The 21,098-nt window shown below is 43.0% G+C and overlaps 1 protein-coding gene across 1 annotated transcript; it reads left to right on the top strand.

Moving 5' to 3' along the window:
• The first annotated feature begins 4,718 nt into the window (after positions 1–4,718).
• Positions 4,719–6,290, top strand: LOC122450048 (lysine-specific demethylase 4D-like). The gene has a single exon (XM_043482182.1). The coding sequence runs from the start codon at positions 4,806–4,808 to the stop codon at positions 6,084–6,086; it is 1,281 nt and encodes a 426-aa protein (XP_043338117.1). The 5' UTR covers positions 4,719–4,805; the 3' UTR covers positions 6,087–6,290.
• Positions 6,291–21,098: the final 14,808 nt, after the last annotated feature.

Genomic DNA, 21,098 nt, shown 5'->3' with positions numbered 1-21,098 from the left:
TCAGTTTCCGCTGGCGCCAGTCGGTGCGCGCGCCTTCCGCCCTCCGCGTCCCAGCCCGCAGTCCCCGCCGTCGCGTCGGTGCCTGCGCCCTGTGTCTCGCCGCGACCTTCCCCTCCCCCCGGCCTCCTGCCTCCGGCGGGGCTGGGCGGGTCCGCAGCCTGCGACCTCTTCTTGGGACTTTCTCCGTCCCTTTGTTCTGCGAACGGCCGGCAGTGTGTTCCGGCCGGTTAATTTTCTCTCTCTCTTTTGGTCTCCCACAGTTCAAGTTGGCACCTCACAGAAGCTCCCTCCGATTGTCCTCAGGGCACTCAGGCCCGGACCCTACCCCAAGCAATGCCGCCTAAGACTCCCTTCCCGGGAGGGATCTCCGTCCTTAGCTCTTTTGTCTCACTTTTTATCTTTTATATTTTGTCCTACCTCCTTTCGAAGACACTGGGCTGCTTTTCTGGGCGCCTGATGACCTCAGCTAGCGATCAGAAGTTGTTTTGTGAAGTTTGCTCTGCGTTCAGTTATTCTTTTGATGAATTTGTAGGAGAGAAAGTGGTCTCCCCGTCCTACTCCTCCGCCATCTTGGCTCCCGACTCGGGTTCAATTTCTGATCCAGGAAGATCCCATATGCCTCGGAGCAACCGAACCTGGGCACCACAACTATTGAGTCTGTGCTCTAGAGCTGGGGAACGGCAACTGCTGAAGCCCACGAGCCCTAGAGCCTGTACTTAGCAACAAGAGAAGTCATCCCAGTGAGAAACCCGGGCACCACACCTGGAGAGTAGCCCCCATTTGCCACAACTACAGGAAAGCTTGTGCAGCAATGACTCAGCACAGACAAAAATCAATCAATCAATATTTTTTTTTAAAGGGTTACACTTTCTTAAAAAAAAAAAATTTTTTTTTTCCTTACCTAATCAGGACAAGCAGTGTTGAGTATACAGGTTAGCTGTAACAATAAACTTGTTTCTAAATTAGTTTTCTTGTCCTCAGTAGGCATTTCTCCAAAGAAGATATACAAATGGCCAACAGGCACATGAAAATTCTCAACACTGTTAATTATTAGAGAAATGCAAATCAAAACCACAATGACATCACCTCATACCTGTCAGAATGGACATCTGAAAAAGTATAGAAATAAATGCTGCAGAGGGTATGGATAAAAGGGAACCCTCTTACACCGTGAGGGGGAATGTAAATTGGTGCAGCTACTATGGAGAACAGTACGGAGGTATTTTTAAAAAACTGAAATTATAGAGCTACCATATGATCTAACGTAAAATGGATGGGAATGGGCTAATTTAATTCAGATGACCATTATATCTACCACTGTGGGCAAGAATCCCTTAGAACAAAATGGAGTAGTCCTCATAGTCAACAGAAGAGTCTAAAATGCAGTACTTGGGTGCAATCTCAGAAACGACAGAATGATCTCTGTTCGTTTCCAAGGCAACCCATTCAATATCGTGGTAATCCAAGTCTATGTCCCAACCACTAATGCTAAAGAAGCTTAAGTTGACCAGATCTATGAAGACCTACAAGGCCTTCTAGAACTAACACCAAAAATAGATGTCCTTTTTATCATAGGAGATTGGAATGCAAAAGCGGGAAGTTAAGAGATAGCTGGAATAATAGGCAAGTTTGGCCTTGGAGTACAAAATAAAGTAGGGCATTGGCTAACAGAGTTTTGTCAAGAGCACACGTTGGTCATAGCAAACATCCTTTTCTAGCAATCCAAGAGATGACTCTACACATGGACATCATCAGATGGTCAATACCAAAATGAGATTGATAATATTCTTTGCAGCCAAAGATGAAGAAGCCTTATATCACCAGCAAAAACAAGACCTGGATCTGACTGTAGCTCATATCATGAGCTCCTTATTGCAAAATTCAGGGTTAAATTGAAGTAGGGAAAACCACTAAGCCATACACCTAACTATGACCTAAATCAATTTCCTTATGATTCTACAGTGGCAGTGACAAGTAGTTTCGAGGGATTAGATCTGGTAGACAGAGTGCCCGAGGAACCATGGATGGAGGTTCATGACATTGTACAAGAGGCAGTGACCAAAACCATCCCAAAGAAAGAAGTGCAAGAAGATGTAGTGGTTGTCTGAGGAGGCTTTACATATAGCTGAGGAAAGAGAAGTGAAAAGCAAGGGAGAAAGGGAAAGAATACCCAACTGAATGCAGAGCTCCAGAGAATAGCATGGACAGAGAGATAGGAAGGTCTTCCTAAATAAACAATGCAAAGAAATAGAGGAAAACAATAGAATCAGAAAAACTAGAGATCTCTTTAAGAAAATTAGAGATAGAGAGGGAACATTTATTAACACAAAGATGGGCACAATAAAGGACAGAAATGGTAAGGACCTAAGAGGAGCAGAAGAGATTAAGAAGTGGAAAGCATACACAGAAGAACATACAAGAAACATCTTAAAGGCCTGGATAACCATGATGGTATGGTGAGTAACCTAGAGCTGCTTTGAAGTTGTGTGTTCACTCAGTCGTGTCCAACTCTTTGTGACCGCATGGACTGTAGCCTGCCAGGCTCCTCTGTCCATGGGATTTCCCAGGCAAGAATACTGGAGTGGGCTGCCATTTCCTTCTCCAGGGGATCTTCCCAATCCAGGGATCAAACCCCAGTCTCCCTCATTGCAGGCAGATTCTTAACCATCTGAGCCACCAGGGAAGTGCCATTCCTATAATTTTCAACCTCTCAGTTCTCTGTTGATTGGTTTAAAAACCAAAAGGGCACAGACTACCTGGGCTGACCAATCAGAGCCCTCATCCCATGATTACTGTTGATTGGTCCTGATCAAATTATACCTTTGTACAGGTATAAAGCCAGAGCCATCAGGACACTGGTCTGCATTTGGAGACCAGCTGCTGAGAGAACAGTCTCTCTGGATCCTTGAATAGCTCCAATTGGAGTCAGGATTTTGTTGACTGGAGGTATGTCATTTTATTTCTACTCGTGCTTATAAGCAAAAGAGGTATTTTTCTATTACAAGTTTTTAAAAGTTACTATATATATATACTGTACTGTATACATATATATATATATATATAGAGAGAGAGAGAGAGAGAGAAAGATACAGAAAGATACATTGGGATATCATTTCCTTGTGTTTTTATTATTAAACTATTTTCTGACAAATGGAGCTAATTTTTTTCTTAATTTTTTTTTTTGATAAAAATCACAAAGATTTTCAGGATAAAGCACCTCATTTAGTTAACTGGGATCCAATGAAAATAAGATGGTTTCTAGAATTGGGTAAGGAGTGAGTCAGTTAGAAGGAACTTGAAAAATATGTGGGATCAAATTAAAGACTTTGATTGGATATGAGGATATTAGAATTAGGGTGGTGCTGATTGAGCTGAAACTGAGGTGGGACAGATAGAGCCAGACTTTGAGCACAACCTTTTTTATTTAGAGGCTGAATTATTCAAGGAAACAATTTTCTGGGTTGTAGTGTTTCCTCATTTGGAATTAAGGTTTTAGATTAGCAGGAGGCAAGCACTTTTTTTTTAAATGTTTGTCCTTTAAAATACAAAGATGAAAAAGACATTTTATATTAGAAAGCAACATTTTTCCCCTGGTAAAATTCTCATTTATGCATTTAAAGTACAAGTATTAAATGCATATGATTTTGACTTCTTCTTTGGAGGCATGTATTTGTTATTAAAGGAATTGAAACTTTTTTACTATTTCACTTCATAGCTGATGTTAATTTGTACATGGGATCTATAGATTTTGTATGCTAATCAGTGTTCAGAAACTTGGTTGATCCATGTATTTCTAATACTCTGTTTGTGAATGCAATTTAATAATTAGACTTTAGTTGGAATGTTTCAGATGTTTACCCATTAAGGGTAATGCTTGTTAGGAACATGCACATTGGTATCTGTACTTTCTGTCTTTCTCTGCCTTATTTCACTTGGAATAATACCCTCCATGTCAACCAATGCTGTTGTGAATGGCAAAATTTCATTCTTGTTTATCACTGAGTAGTATTCCACCAAATATCTATGTCATATCTTCTGTATTCATTCAACCATGGATGGACACTATGGTTGTTTGCATATCTTGGCTATTGTGAGTAATGCCTCAAGGAACCTAGGAGGGCAGATGTTATTTTGATATTCTGTTTTTATTTCATTTGGATATATACCCAGAAATGAGATTGTTGGATTATATAATAGTTCTATTTAAAATTTTTAAAGAACCTCTATACGGTTTTCCATAGTATGTACCATAGCTGCACCAATTTACATTCCTGTTTAAAAAGTATATTTTTGCCCTTAAATTCAAATTTTGAAATTAAGATTGCTGTAAAAATTTTGTGTTAAATCAGTTCCTTTATCATCTACTCATCTTCAGATATTCTGTATTTTCTTTAGGTTTGGCTTTGAAACTTCCATGAAGACACTTTTTGCCACAGTGAGCTGAGAAACTGCCAGGCACTCAAGCCTGTGAATCCGGGGTGGCCTCCGAGGCACTTACACCCCCAACCAAAGAAAGTCACAGAGCTGCAGGCCGACGCAGGACTTGGTTCAGGGAGCCTTCCCCTCCGGGAAACACCCTCTTTCCTTGGGCTACAGAATACAGACGAGGGTGGGTTGTCCTGCGGGATCAACAAGCTGGAAAAGATACTGCCCCATTGGTTTAAAGGTTCTAGTCTGAGTCACTGCCCCTCAGACACAGCAAACATTTCTAAAAACAGAGCCTAGGCAAGAGGTTACTCCCTAAGCGCTCAGGTGCCCATACATATCTAAGAGCCCCAGAGGCCGCTGCTGATTGTATTGCAGCCATGCAGTCTAAGCACCTTGGTTCCCAGAACCCAAGCTGTAAGATCATGACCTTCTACCCATCCATGGAAGAATTTGCGGACTTCAACAAATACATCGCTTACATAGAATCACAAGGGGCCCACCGAGCAGGCTTGGCTAAGATAGTTCCACCCAAGGAATGGAAAGCCAGACAGACCTACGACGATATCGATGACATCTTAATAGCCGCTCCGCTGCAGCAGGTGGTCTCTGGGAGGGCAGGTGTGTTTACTCAATACCACAAAAAGAAGAAAGCCATGACCGTGGCAGAGTACCGCAGCTTAGCAAATACTGAAAAATATCAGACTCCATTCTACTCCGATTTTGAGGAATTGGAGCGAAAATATTGGAAAACCCGCCTGTACGAGTCCCCGATATACGGCGCGGACATCAGTGGCTCTTTATTTGATGAAACCACGAAGCAGTGGAACCTGGGGCACCTGGGCACCATCCAGGACCTGCTGGAGCAGGAGTGCGGGGTGGTCATCGAGGGCGTCAACACCCCCTACCTGTACTTCGGCATGTGGAAGACCGCCTTCGCCTGGCACACGGAGGACATGGACCTTTACAGCATCAACTTCCTGCACTTCGGGGAGCCCAAGACCTGGTACGCGGTGCCGCCCGAGCACGGCCGGCGCCTGGAACGCCTGGCCGGCGAGCTCTTCCCGGGCAGCTCGCGGGGCTGCGAGGCCTTCCTGCGGCACAAGGCGGCGCTCATCTCGCCCACGGTGCTCCGGGACAACGGCATCCCGTTCGGTCGGGTCACGCAGGAGGCGGGCGAGTTCATGGTCACCTTCCCCTACGGCTACCACTCGGGCTTCAACCACGGCTTCAACTGCGCCGAGGCCATCAACTTCGCCACCCCGCGCTGGGTCGATTACGGCAAAGCGGCCTCGCAGTGCAGCTGCGGCGAGGCGCAGGTGGCCTTCTCCATGGACGCCTTCGTGCGCATCCTGCAGCCCGAGCGCTATGAGCTGTGGAAGCGCGGGCAGGACCGGGCGGTGGTGAACCACGCCGAGCCCGCGGCGCCGGGCGGCCGGGAGCTGAGCGCCTGGAGGGAGGTGCACTCGCCCTGGGGAACCTGGCTCGCCTGCAACTCCCTGGAGCCGCGCCAGACCCCGCCGCGGACCGCAGGTCCATCCGCCCCAGATCACCACCCAATTGGCAGATGTGTTTCTCGTCGTCGTCCTCGGGAAAAGGGTACTCCAGAGCTGACTGTCCAACCCGGGCGAAGAAGAGCCTCTCTAAAGACTCAGATCTGAGACGCAGCCCCGCCCTGCAGAGCGACCCTGGATGGAACAACGCAGCCCGTGGGCCCCAACGTCTTGCTGAGGCCTCCGAGTATGACTGCTCTTAGGGGAAGCCTTTGTACCCCACTGCTCTTGGGTGTGGACGATCCTCGAGACTGGTCAACACTTATATTTCAGAGCTTTGGGTGTTAGCAGGTCATTAGTCTTGCCGGAGAGTCCCTCCTGTGTTGCCCCTGGAAGTGTACTGGGTTTTTGAGTCTTTAATGTATGGTAAAAGTGTTCGCTGCCAGTATTTGTTCACAACTACATTAAAGGCAACTAGGATGTTAACATCTGACTTGATTTCTGATATTGTTCATTCAATCATTTGAGAGGTGTTTAGGCACTTTTCTGAATAATTCTATCAAAATATTTCAAGCAAAAGTTATTTTTATGAGCTTGTTGAATCGTGTGGTGTTGATGAATGAGTTGGGGGTTGATTGTTGGGTTCCGGCTGACTGTATGGGTTGGGGGATTTGGTTTGCAGCCATATCTTAAGGATGAGGACTTGGTGGAGATCACCTGGTACTTGTCTGACCTAAGTTGCTAGGAGAGATGAGCCAACATAGGATAAAAAAATGCCATCATCTGAAAATCTTCTAACTCTCCACTACCTTTTCAATGCTGTGTGTCTATTTCACATGATTAAGTCATGGATACATCCCAGTAAATGAATCCACACAGAAATGAACTAGACAATTTCAAGTGGGCATACATTCTGTGAAGCAATGAAAGTCTAGTTCGAGTGGTATAGAAATACTTCCTAGCCGCTGCTGTTGCTAAGTCGCTTCAGTTGTGTCCCACTCTGTGCGATCCCATAGACAGCAGCCCCCCAGGCTCCCCCATCCCTGGGATTCTCCATGCAAGAACACTGGAGTGGGTTGCCATTTCCTTCTCCAATGCATGAAAGTGAAAAGTGAAAGTGAAGTAGCTCAGTCGTGTCTAACTTTTTGCAACCCTTGGACTGCAGCCTACCAGGCTCCTCTATCCATGGGATTTTCCAGACAAGAGTACTAGAGTGGGTTGCCATTGCCTTCTCTGATACTTCCTAGAGCAGGAGACATTTCCCAGTCAAATGACAAGAAGGGAGATCCAGAGCTGATTTCCACTTGGAAGAAACAGCGGTGTAACAGACCTACCATAGAGCTTGGTGGTGTTTTTGCAGGACAGAAAGTTTTTGCACACTCCTTTGTGTCTGGGGCATAGAGAGGGGGAGGCAGGATTTGGGGTATGTAGGACCTTGTAGCTCATATTAAGTATTTGAGTTTGTTCAACTTGAAATGAGAAATCACTGGAAGTTTAAAACAGCGCTTGACATGATATCATTTACACATTTAAATAATCACCTTCACTGTTCTGTGGACCATGTAGAGGCAGGAAAATGTAGTTGTGGGTGTATGAATGCTCAGTCATGTCTGACTCTTTGCAATCCCGTGGGTTGGCGCCTGCCAGGCCTTTCTGTCCACGGGATTTCCCAAGCAAGAATACTGGAGCAGGTTGCCATTTCCCAAGTGTCCTGTGTCTCCTGCATTGGCAAGCGGATGCTTTACCACTAGACACCTGGGAAGCCCAGAATGTAGTTATAATATCTAAATAGTACAGGCAAGACTTGATGGTTACTGAGTTAGGCCCTAATTATGAAAATGTACAGAAGTGGTCAAACTCAGAATCATTCCCGGAAATTGAAAATGATAGTTTGGATGCTGAAGGAAACATTTCAGAGATACAAACCACATCTGTCTTCCCTCCCGCTGTGCCCCAGAGAATTTCAGTAAGACTTTGGAATTTGAAGCATCATGTAAAACTAAAGGCTGGAGTCATGAAAAAATAAGGCTTGTTTGAAGTTCTGACTGACGAGTAGCAAAAGCCCATAGGGCTTCCTCAGTGGCTCAGTGGTAAAGAATAAGCCTGCAATGCGGGAGATGTGGGTTCGATTCCTGGAGGAGGGCATGGCGACCCACTCTAGTATTCTTGCCTGGAGAATCCCATGGACAGAGAAGCCTGGTGGGCCACAGTCCATGGGGTTGCAAAGAGTTGGACGTGACAGAAGTGACTGAGCACTCATGCACAAAAGCCCATGTTTCATTCCTTTCACCATGCAGCTAGGCAACTTTGCCGTAGCATGTTCTGTGGAAAATTTAAGCTTAGAGACTGAACTCATAGACCCGGGCACAGTGGGAGATGGTAGTAAGATGCTTGGCTGACAAGATGATTAAGCCTTGTTTTGAGATGGTGGAACCACAGGATGGATGCAGACTGGGATTACTTGGAAGGCAGCAGCCCTATAAAGCAGCAGGACCAGAGTAGATCTTTATGAGCAGGGAGTAAACTTTCATGTGATAAATAAGTGCAATACTGAGGGATTTTGGTCCTTTAATATAGGAAAGTTTTGGATACAGTACTGCAGAGTAATAAGGGACTCTGAAAAGTCTCTATGAGCCTGGCTCATATTGCTATTTTAAATTTTAGAAGCTGAAATTCTCCTTGCTATATTTCAGGAATATTACAATCTCTTACCCCATAGATGCATATCCTGGAAAACCTAAGCTAACAAAATTAGGAGTTTTGAAGGAAAAGAAGCAAAAGCAATTTTCAGAAAATATTGCTCCCATTGTACTCCTTATGTTTTTCATTCACTTTCATACTTAAAAGAAAATTTTCCTTGCCCAATGAAGACAAGAAATATAAAAATTACAATTTAGCTTTATCAATATACTGATTCCTAAATTAGTCTTCCTGACCTAAGTAGGCATTTCTCCAAAGAAGACATACAAATGGTCAATAGGCACAAGAAAAGATGCTTGACATCTCTATTTATTAAAGAAACGCAAATCAAAACCACAATGAGATCACTTCACACCTGTCAGAATGGCCATCATCAAAATATCTACAAATAATAAATCCTGAAGAGAGTGTAACCCTCTTACACTTTTGGTGGAAATGTAAAGTGCTTCAGTTACTATGGAGAACAGTATGGAAGTTCTTTAAAAAACAAGAATAGAACTACCATATGATCCAGCAATCCCACTCTTAAGCATACATCCAGAAAAGAGAAAAACCCATTGGAAAAGATACATGCACCCCAGTGTTTATAGTAGCACTATTTATAATGTCCAAGATAGGGCTCAGCTGGTAAAGAACTCGCCTGCAATGAGGGAGACCTGGGTTCGATCCCTAGGTTGGGAAGATCCCCTGGAGAAGGGAAAGGCTACCCACTCCAGTATTCTTGCCTGGAGAATCCCCATGGACAGAGGAACCTGGCAGGCTGCACTCTGTGAGGTTGCAAAGAGTCTGACATGACTGAGTGGCTAAGCACACAAGACAAGGAAACAACCCAATTCCCATCAACAGATGAAAGGTCAAAGAAGTGGTGTATGTACAGACATATACATACACACAATGGAATATTACTCAGCCACAAAAGAATGAAATATTGTCACTTGCAGTAACATGGATGGATCTAGAGAATATCATATTAAGTGAACACACAGAGAAAGACAAATATATCACGTGTGATATAAAAAACAATACAAGTGAATCTATATACAAAGCAGAAACAGACTCACAGAAAACAAACCTATGGCTAGTAAAGTGGAAAAGGAGCAGGAGAAGGATGAATTAGGGGTATGGGAATAAAGATTCACACTACTGTACATAAAATAGATAAGCAACAAGGATTTCCCGCATAGTACCTGGAACTGTAATGCAGAATCCGCCTGCAATGCAGGACACTCAGGAGATGTGGGTTCGATCCCTGGATTAGGAAGATATCCTGGGGGAGGGCATGGCAACCCCCTTCAGTATTCTTGCCTGGAGAATCCCAAGGACAGAGGAGCCTGGCAGACTATAGTCCACGGGGTCGCACAGAATTGGACACAACTGAAGAAATTGAGCACTCAGACACAGGGAACTATATTCAATATCTTGAAATCACATGAAGAAAAATAATCTGAAAAAACATGTATAACATTCACTTTGCTGTACATGTGAGTCTAACACAACATTGCACATTAACTATTACATTTAAACTAAAAAAAATTGATCTTGAAAGGATCAGGAGCTGGGAGGGGTAATGAATGGGACTCATCAAGTGATTCTATTCAAATTTCTATTTTACTTCATGTGGATGGACACATTCAATTCAGACACTCTCACTCTGGACTGCTCTTCTCAGGACAAGATGCCCAAAACCAGCTGTTTCTCCATGTCCAAGAGGTTTTTGCTAAACTGAATCTTGGAAAAACCAGACCCACTGACAATGAATATTATATGCCAGCAATAATAGAGCCACCTTTGTTCTCATTGCCGTGATCTCTTTTAGGCTCCTCTCCACTTCTGAGAAATAACAATCATGAGTTCAAAGTATATTCATCAAGTGTATAGACAGGAGTCTAGGACATCAAAAGCAGTGTTTCAGGTGGTTTTGTCAATGTAGCCTCACCATCACTTCTTTAAACTGTCAGTGTTACAGGGACTTCTCCAGTTGTTCAGTGGTTAAGAATCTGCCTTGCAATGCAGGGAACATGGGATCAGTCCCTGGTCTGGGAAGATCCCACACGCCACGGGGCAACTAAGCCCATGTGCCGCAACTACTGACGCCTGCACGGGGCGGTCAAGAGTAGCAGCTAGAGAAAGCCCGGGCCGCAACGAAGACCCGGCACAGCCAAAAACACTAAACAAATATTTTTAAAAGTCAGTATTACAGTTACAAGATCTAAATTATTATATATAGATCCTAGTCAGTTCAACAGAGTCAACTAGATTGGTTTAATTTTAAAAATTTTATTCATTGTGCTGCTGATAGACTGATAATTTCCAAACCTTTTGAATTCAGACCGTGCTTTTTACACAACAGTTTTGTACCTAGGGTTACTGGTTTGTATTTATGCTCATTTTGAACTTTCTAGGAAAAGCCAGGTTACCTTCCAGTCTCCATCACTGTTGGTAGTACAGGAGGGTTCTGGTTTCTCCATATCTTGACCCACATTCTACATTGTCAGACCCAATCTAAATGGGCAACAGATAGCGTTTCATTGTTTTTTCCTGACTACTAGTGATACCGCACACCTTGTGTTGATTGGCCATTTGGATTTCCTCTGTTGTGAATGACCTTAGGCTCTGCCCAATTTTTTCTTGGTTTGACTATATTTTGTTGTTGCTATGTAGGACTTATGTGATATTCAGAATACTAATTCATTGTCAGTTTCATATATGATGAAAAACTTCTCCTAGACTGTAATTTCTTTTAATTTTTTTACGTCATTTTGTCAGGATTCTTTGGATTAGTAAAGCTGATGGGAGATACATACAGCTCTTATTAGAGGAATGTGTTTACCCGGTACGAGACATCCCCTGGCCTGTCAGATGGATCATCTGCAACATGGCATACCGGGAATATGATCTGGGTCTGGGTTCAAAAGCTGGGGGAGCAGGAGTGCCTATGTCCAGTGTCCCACAAATGGATGTGTCTGCTCAGCAGAGAGAGTAAATCTGCCCTTCTGCTTTGTTCTAGTCAGGCTTTCTGTGGTTTACATGGTCCCATCTGTTGGTGAAGGCGATCTTTACTCACTCTACTGCTGCAAAGGCTAACCTCTTCCTGGGGCAGCCAGGTGGACACAGCAGAAATGATGCTTTACCAGCAATCTGGGCATCTGGGTTGACGTCCTTTAGGATTGACTGGTTTGATCTCCTAGCTGTCCAAAGGGACTCTCAGCAGTCTTCTCCAGCACCACAATGTGAAAGCATCAGTTCTCTGGTGCTCAGCCTTGTTTATGGTCCAACTCCCACATCTGTACATGACTACTGGAAAAGTCAGAGCTTTGACTATATGGACCTTTGTTCACAAAGTAATGTCTCTGCTTTTTAGTACACTGTCTAGCCCCTACCCTGGGGCTTCATTGGTAGCTCAGACAGTAAAGAATCTGCCTGCAATGCGGAAGACCCAGGTTTGATTCCTGGGTAAGGAAGAGCCCCTGAAGAAGAGAATGGCTACCCACTCCATCATTCTTGCCTGGAGAATTCCATGGACAGAGGGGCCTGACAGGCTACAGTCTATGGGGTCACAAAGAGATGGACAAGACCGAGTGACTAACACTCTCACTTTTTTCTTCTAGGTTTGTCACAACTTTTCTTCCAAGGAGCAAGCATCTTTCAATTTCATGGCTGCAGTCATTATCTGCAGTGATTTTGAAGCCCAAGAAAGTTAAATCTGTCACTGCTTCCATTTTTCCCTCATCTATTTGCCATGAAGTGATGGGGCAGGATGCCAAGATCTATTTTTAGAATGTTGAGTAAACTCAACTTGAAACTTTCCCTTTCTCTTTTCACTGTCATCAAGGTCCCTCATTTGTTCCTTTTTTGTTGCTCTTTGCTTTCTTGCATTAGAGTAGTATTATATACATATCTGAGGTTGTTGATACATCTCCCAGCAATCTGGATTCCAGCATGTGATGAGTCATCAGGCAGGACTAAATATAAGGTACTCTTCCATTGCTGCTAGACCAATTGCTAACTTCTTTTTGCTCTTTCTTAGGATATTTGCTTGGCTTGACTTTTAACCAAGTTTCTTTGTTGCTGGTAAGATTGGTTTAAAAATCAAAAAGGGGCAGAAAAAGGTGTTGACCAATCAGAGCCCTAATCACATAATTACTGTTGATTGCTGCTGATCAAATTATACTGTTTCCCAGGTATAAAGCTAGAGCCATCAGGACATGGGCCTGCATTTGGAGTCCAGTTGCCAGGAGAACAGTGTCTCTCTGGGTCCTCGTATAGCTGCAGTTGGAATCAGGATTTTGTTGGTAGAAGGTAGGTCCCTTTACTTGTGTTATTTGTGCTTCTGAGGGAAAGAGTTATTTTCTTACCACAAGTTTTAAAAAGCAACTGTAGTTACGCATGTACACACACACATATAGATGGAGAGAGAGAGAATTATACACTGGGATATTGTTTCCTTGAGTTTCATGTCTAAACTATTTTCCAACTTGTGGAGTTAATTTTCTTCTTAATATTTTCTTAGTAAATTGCAAAGATTTTAAGGAAAAAGCACCTGATTTGGTGATCCAATGGGAATAAGAGGGTTTCTAGAACTGGGAAGGGGTAAGTCAATTGGAAGGGACTTGAAAAACATGTGGTTTCCCTGGTTCAGACAGTAAAGAATCTGCCTGGAAGAAAGGAAGGTAAGAAGGAAACCTGGGTTTGATCCCTGGGTCAGGAAGATCCCCTGTAGAAGGCAATGGCTACCCACTCCAGTATTCTTGCCTGGAGAACTCCTTGGACAGAGAAGCCTGGCAGGCTACAGTCTATGGGTTCGCAAAGGGTCAGACATGACTGAATTGACTAACACTTTCTGAAAAACATGTGGGATCAAATTAGAGAGTTTGGTTGTATACGAGGGTATTAGAATTAGGGTGGTGCTGATTGAATTGAAATTGGAGTGAGACATATAGAATTCAGTGTGTTTCATTTAAAGGTTGAATCCTTCAAGGAAAACATTTTCTGGGTTGTAGTGTAACATCATTTGGAGTTAAGATTTTAGACTAGAAGAAAGCAAGCACTTTTTTGACTCTTTTTTTCCTCTGAAGAATAAAGATGAAAAAGATGACATTTTATATCAGAAAGCAAGGTTTTTTCCTGATAAAATTCTCATTTATTTATGCTTTTAAAGTACAAGTATTAAATGCATGTAATTTTTAGATTTCTTCATTGGGGTTATGCATTTCTATTATTAAAGGGATTGAAATCTTTTTACCATTTCACTTTATAATTGATTATTAACTGGTGTATATGATCTATAGATTTTGAATGCTAATCAGTATCTAGAAACTTGATTGAACTCTTTATTTCTAATAATTTGTCTAACAAAGCAAATTACTGATTGGATTTTGATTAGAATGTTTCAAATGTCTACCCACTAAGGATAATGCTAATTAAGAATGTATACATTTGTGTTCTGTACTTTTTGTGCCTGCTTTTATTTGCACAAGCACTCTTTCCATTCATGGTAGATGTTCGCTGTATTCCCTAGTTTACCATAGGATGATCTGCAATTTGCTTGTACTTTTCTATTTGTTCTTCACGTTCATGGTTTTACACTTTTAATGGTCTGTGGATTGCTTTTTTGGTTTCAGTCATCTTTTCTATTGGGTGTATGTTTCCTTTTGCAAATGTTTCAGCTTATCTCTTTACTTTCCTCTCCCTAATTTGTTTCAGGTTAAACCATCTGATTTCTTGAATTGAGTGCTTAACTCATTATTTTCATACTTGCTTAACTTCCTTTTAGTTCAGTGAGATATTTCTCTTTTTCTGGGATCTCAGTACTCTGACCAGTGGTTGAACCCGTCCCCCCTGCATTGGAAACCAGGAGTCTTAACTGCTGCACCATCTGGGAAGTCTTATTTACTTTTTTTGGTAAGAATATTTACTTCTACTCTTCTAGAAAATTTCGATTATATATTACAGTGTTATCAACTATACTCACATGTTTTACATTCGATCCTCAGACTTTATTTTTGTACACCTTTACCGTCCCTTCCCTGCCCCCTTCCCAACCGCTTTTCTACTCTGGTTCCATAAGATTTACTTTTTAAAAGTCCACATATAATTGATGCCATGCCATATTGTCTTTTTCTGCCTTATTTCACTTGGAATAATACCTTCCAGTTCACCCATGTTGTTGCAGATGACAAAATTTCATTTTTGTGTGTGTTGCTGAGTAGTATTCCATTATATACATCATTATATATATATATATATATATATATACACACACACACACACACACATCCCCCACATCTGTATCCATTCAGTCACTGATGGACACTTTGGTTGTTTGCATACCTTAGCTATTGTAAGTAATATATCAAAAATGTGGGAGTACAGCTATCTCTTTGATATTCTGTTTTTATTTCCTTTGGATATATACCCAGAAATGAGATTGCTGGATCATATGATAGTCCTATTTAAAATTTTTGAGGAACCTCCATAGCTTTCCATAGTACGGCATTATGTGTGTGCTAAGTTGCTTCAGTCCTGTCTGACTCTTTGTGACCCCATGGACTGTAGCCCGCCAGGCTCCTCTGTCCATGGGATTCTCCAGGCAAGAATACTGGAGTGGGTTGCCATGCCCTCCTCCAGGGGATGGAACGGAAGGAGTCTCTTGTGTCTCCTGTATTGACAGGCGATTCTTTACCGCTAGCAGCACTTGGGGAGCCCAGCAGGCACCATAGCTGCACCAATTTACATTCCAACCAAAAAGTGTGCTTTTCCTCCCTTAAATTCAAATTTTGAAATTAAGACTGCTATACAATTTTAACTTGAGTTCCTTTTGCCATCTGCTGCTGCTGCTAAGTCCCTTCAGTTGTGTCCAACTCTGTGTGACCCCATAGACGGCAGCCCACCAGGCTCCCCCGTCCCTGGGATTCTCCAGGCAAGAACACTGGAATGGGTTGCCATTGCCTTCTCCATCTACTTATCTTCAAATATCCTGTATTTTCTTTAGGCTTGGCTTTTAAACTTCCATGAAGACATTTTACCACCGTGAGCTGAGAAACTGCCAGGCACTCAAGCCTGTGAATCCGGGGCGGCCTCCGAGGCACTTACACCCCCAACCAAAGAAAGTCACAGAGCTGCAGGCCCGACGCAGGACTTGGTTCAGGGAGCCTTCCCCTCCGGGAAACACCCTCTTTCCTTGGGCTACAGAATACAGACGAGGGTGGGTTGTCCTGCGGGATCAACAAGCTGGAAAAGATACTGCCCCATTGGTTTAAAGGTTCTAGTCTGAGTCACTGCCCCTCAGACACAGCAAAACCGAGCGCCGGACCGGGGGCTGGAGCGCCCTGCGGAGCTGCGCCCCATGGGTGGCGCCGCGCCCCGCGTCCTGCTGGGCCCGCGGCTTCGGCTTCGGGCCGCCGTACCCGCCGCGGGGCTCCTGAGCGCCCCAGGTCTCTGCGCCTCTCGGGGGCCACACGTTCTTTTTCTGTCCCCCAGTCCGCGGAGGCCGGCCCCGCCTGCAGCTCCTCGCAGCAGAGCCTGACTCCACCGCCGACCCCAAGCCCACTTGGCAGGGATCGCCCCGGAAATGGCAGGCGCGGGTCTCATCAGTGTCCTCGGGAAGAGGGGCCCAGGGGAGCGGCGGTCCGGGCCCAGGTTAGGAGGGGCCTCTCCTCAGACACGGCGCACGCATCTCTGGAGCTCGAAGCTCAGGTCCTGTTTGCGGACGCCCCTTGGATGGACAGCGCTGCCCTGCTGAGCCCTCGACTCCAGCATCCTGCTAAGCCTTCCGGATGCTGCTGTGCTCCTGATCTTCAACCCTTGGGTCCCCCTTTGGATCCTGGAAATCCAATGCACCCCGGCCCGTGCCTGCCATCTCTGGAGGGTATTGCAGCCGGTGTCCTTGACGGCGCCCCCTTGATTCCTCCCACCGTCAGTGAGACTCTGACCGCGTTCCCCAGAGACGCTGCTAGGAACTGCAGGGCCCCCATGAACTTGTGTGAGGTGGTAAGGTTGGATCACTCTTATGCCTCTAAGAGTCTGACAACAGCTGCAGAGACCAGAGTCTCCAGCACCCTTGACTGGGATCCCCTGGGGCTAAAGCTAGAGGCACTTGCATCTCTTGAGTCCTGGGAGGAGTTCTCCACCAATGGATGGTCTTCAATCTGTGAGCCCATGACTACTGAAGAATTTGCCAAATGCGACTCTCGGGGATATTTTTTAACTTTGGGTCTGCCTGCTTAGTTGCTCAGTCCTGTCCAACTCTTTGTGACCTCATGACTGTAGCCCACCAGGCTCCTCTGTCCATGGAATTTTCCAGGCAAGGATACTGGAGTGGGTTGCTATTCCCTTCTCCAACGGATCTTCCTGACCCAGGAACTGAACCCAGGCCTCCTGCATCACAGACAGATTCTTTACTGTCTGAACCACCAAGGAAGCCCTTTGTAACTATATTGATATTTGTTAAAACTGTTATCCTGATGTATATCCACAAAACAAAGTAAAATCCTTAAAATATATTTTTAAATTCAGCATTATCTCCTAAAGGAAAGTGATCTGTCAACAGCTAGTCCACTCTTTTGCTTCGTATAACTTCCGTATTTCCACTCCCTTCTGCCTATATTTTTTATTTTGTACAGTTTCTTGGTGCTTTCTGCTAGACTGAATGCTGCCAAGTTTGAATTGTATTTTGCATAAGTAAACTCTTCAAATTTTTAATATGCCTCAGTTTATCTTTTAACAGCCTAAAACAGAGTAATCCAGAAAAGTTAAAAATAAATGAATCAACAAAATTATACTAAGAAAAATACAAACAGAAAGCAGAAGTCATGAATCTTAGTATCAGACAAAGTAGAATTGAATCTCAAAGGTATATGAAAGGGCTCTAAAGGCTACATCTCACCATAAAGGTATAACAGTTATGAATGCCCATGCAACTTTGATAATAAGGTTTAAATTATAGAACATCAAACAAGTTGGAAGAAACATTAAAAATAGGAGAATTTAAATTACCTAATGTGATATTTTGATTTATAATATGAAATATATGTTTGGGCCTCATCTCAGTTTCTGATTGATAGCTCCTAAAACCCTTGGAATTTCCTAAGTAAATAGAGTTACATTTTATGATTTGGTTACCTTACTGTGGTAGCTGTTAAACAGCCCCTAGGTCACTTAAAGATGGGGGCTGGTTGCTAGGGGACCAACCCTGCAATTAGAGGATTGCAATTTTTCAGCCCCACCCTAGACTTTCAAGGAGGAGGAGGGGCTGGAAGTTGAGCCAGTCACCAATGGCCAATCATTTAATCAATCATGCATATGTAATAAAACCTCCATAACCCCATCAAAAAGGACAAAGTTTGGGGAGCTGCCAGGTCAGTAAACCTTTAGAGAATTGAGGACAGTATTGCACCTAGAGAGGGCCTTGAACCCTGTTTCATCTTACGTTGTGCAAGAGAGGAAAAAAATGGACAGACTTAAGGATGTAGAAAACTGCAGCAGCATTAACCATAAGGTAGAATTTATGTATCTGATAATAGAGGACTCCCTTTTGTCAATGCAAAAGGATCAATCACAAAAATTGACAATACATTTAGGTGAATAGAAAACACTAATAAATTCTGAAGTAAGAAAGAAGGTCAAACTAATTATCACACAATAAAACTAGAAATTAACTCTAAAAATCAGGAAAGACAGAGGCCTTTCCTGGAAAGTTAAAATTTCTCAACTAAAAGACCTGTAGGTTAGAGGGATATAAACCACAATAGTTAAATTCCCTGGAGACAAGGACATAGAATAAATATTTGTTAACTGTATAGATGGGCTTCCCTGGTAGCTCAGCTGGTAAAGAACTGGGCTTCCCTGGTAGCTCAGCCAGTAAAGAATCTGCCTGCATGTGGGAGACATGGGTTCAGTCTTTGGGTTGGGAAGATTCCCTGGAGGAGGGCATGGCAATCCACTCCAGTATTCTTGCCTGAAGAATCCCTATGGACAGAGGAGTCTGGAGGGCTGCAGTCCCTGGGGTTGCAGAGTCAGACATGACTGGGCAACTAAATACAGCACAGGGCAACTATATAAACTCTGGAACCAGACTGCCTGATTTTGAATCCCAGCTTCCCTCTTACCAGTTTGTATGACTGACCTTCCTGAATTATTTAACTTCATGCTGAATCAGTTTCCTCACTTATAAAATGAGATAGTAATAGTACTTCCCTGATATGATTCTATGAATCAGTATTTGTAAGTTCCACGATAGATGCCTGGGACATAATAAGTATGATTGGAGTGTTTTTAGATATAAAAATGAATGAAATACATAAGAATATATGAGATTCAATTGAAATAGTAATGGGGAAAATTTATAGCTTTAAATTTTTTAATCAATAAAATTAAAAAATGCAATTAAATTGACTTTGCTCCTGTCTCAAAGTTAGGGGAAAACAAACAGAAAGAAAGTAGCTGGAAGGAATAAATAAATATATATGCAGAAATAAATGAATTAGAAAAATTGTAATATAATAACTAAATCAACAAAAAGCTCAACTGGATACTTTTTAAGGAAAAATTAATTAACTAAAACAGATTTCAGAAGAGATAGAAAACCTAAGATATAAATTCCAAGTAAGACATGCAGAAAGATGTCAAAAGATATGCCTCTTCAAAAATCACTACTATTAGGTAGTTTCATGGGGGAAGTGTGTGAAACCTTTAACCCACGGATCTTCTCAAACCGATATAGGCATTCAAAAAGAAGAAAAAATTTAAAGTTTTAAAGTAAGCATAATATTGATAGAGAAACCTGACAAATTATGTAATGAATGTAAAGACAAACATTATTTGTGAACATCGATGTTAAAGTTTTAAATTAAAACTAGCTGTACTGTGCTCAATTACTTCAGTCATTTCCGACCCTTTGTGGCCCCATGGACCGTAGCCCACCAGGCTCCTCTGTCCATGGGGATTCTCCAGGCAAGAATAATGGAGTGGGTCTCCGTGCCGTCCTCCAGGGGATCTTCCTGACCCAGGGATCGAAACAGCCTCTCCTGCCTTGCAGGCAGATTCTTTACCACTGAGCCACCGCCAAAGCTCTAAAATTAGATAAAATTAGATAAAAGTGAAAGTCACTCAGTCCTGTCTGACTCTTTGTGACCCCATAGACTGTAGCCCACCAGGCTCCTCTGTCCATAGAATTCTCTAGGCCAGAATACTGGAGTGGGTAGCCATTCCCTTCTCCAGGGGATCTTCCCAACCCAGCGATTGAACTCAGGTCTCCTGCATTGCAGGCAGATTCTTTACTGGCTGAGCCACCAGGTTTTAAATTAAAATTAGCTCAGTTGTGTCCAACTCTTTGCAACCCAATGGACATTAGCCCACCAGGTTCCTTTGTCCATGGGATTTTTCAGGCAAGAATACTGGAGTGGGTTGCCATTTCCTCCTCCAGAGGATCTTCCTGACCCCATGTTGAACCCATGTCTCCTGTGAGGCCTGCATTGGCAGGCTCATTCTTTACCACTTCAACACCTGAGAAGCCCTTATTTAGAGAATAACAATGATTAAATGTTTATTGCAGGGTAACAGTGACGGTTTAAAATAAGGAAACCTGGTAATATGACTAATAGATCCAAGAAGGAAAGTTATATGATCGCTTTCATAAATTCAAATGGACATATGACAGAATTCAACACTCAGTTCTGTTCAAGACATGGCCCAAGTGGATATTTCCTTAAACTGAAAACATCTCCTCTATTTATCTAGTTAAATATTTTATCTCCAAAGCCAGCATTTTGGTTAAGTGGGAAATAATTGAGACATTTCTGCCAGTAATTAGAATTGGAGGTATTAACCAATGCAAAATATTAGAGTTATAAGTTATGGAAAGGAAGAAACAATATTTCCTTTTATTAAAATTGGTATGAAAACCTTGGTTCCCGGAAAACTCAAGAAAGTGGCTACTTACACCTATCTTTTTTTCTCCTACTCTTGACCCTAGCAGGGCTCATTGCTGCCTAGATTTTACTTCTTGGGACTTTTTACCAATGGTGAAGGGCACTTCTGCATGGAAGAGGCAGATATTAATCTTCCTAAATCAAGAGGGTGACGGGATTGAACCAGAACTCAGAACTTTTTTGTCCATCTAAAATGAGTAAAAATAAAAGGAAAGAAGGGCCAGACATTCAGAAAGTTTCATTTGGGTAAGTCGTTGGGCACTCCTGTGTGCAAAAGGTAGTCAGAGTTGGTTCAAGAGTAGGATTCCTAAAGTCAAAGTTTCAGAAAAGGTCAGGTGACAAGGATGACTTAGTTGGGGTGAGGAGGATAATCATTTAAGGAAGGAGAGGAGGTAAAGAAACAGAGGTCACCTTGCCGAACAACATAAGAAACGTCTATAGAGAACGTCCACGTTTTTCTTGCTTGTGTCAATGGTCACCCATACACAGTCACTGCTTCAAACTTTCTACCTTTCCTGGAACTTCCGTTTTATCACTTCTTTCTCTTTGGGCA

The sequence above is a fragment of the Cervus canadensis genome, chromosome 11 (genome assembly GCF_019320065.1).
Source record: "Cervus canadensis isolate Bull #8, Minnesota chromosome 11, ASM1932006v1, whole genome shotgun sequence".
In the NCBI taxonomy this organism is placed as follows: domain Eukaryota; kingdom Metazoa; phylum Chordata; class Mammalia; order Artiodactyla; family Cervidae; genus Cervus; species Cervus canadensis.
Note: the sequence above shows the minus strand (reverse complement) of the source record. Positions and strands in the feature narration are given on the sequence as shown.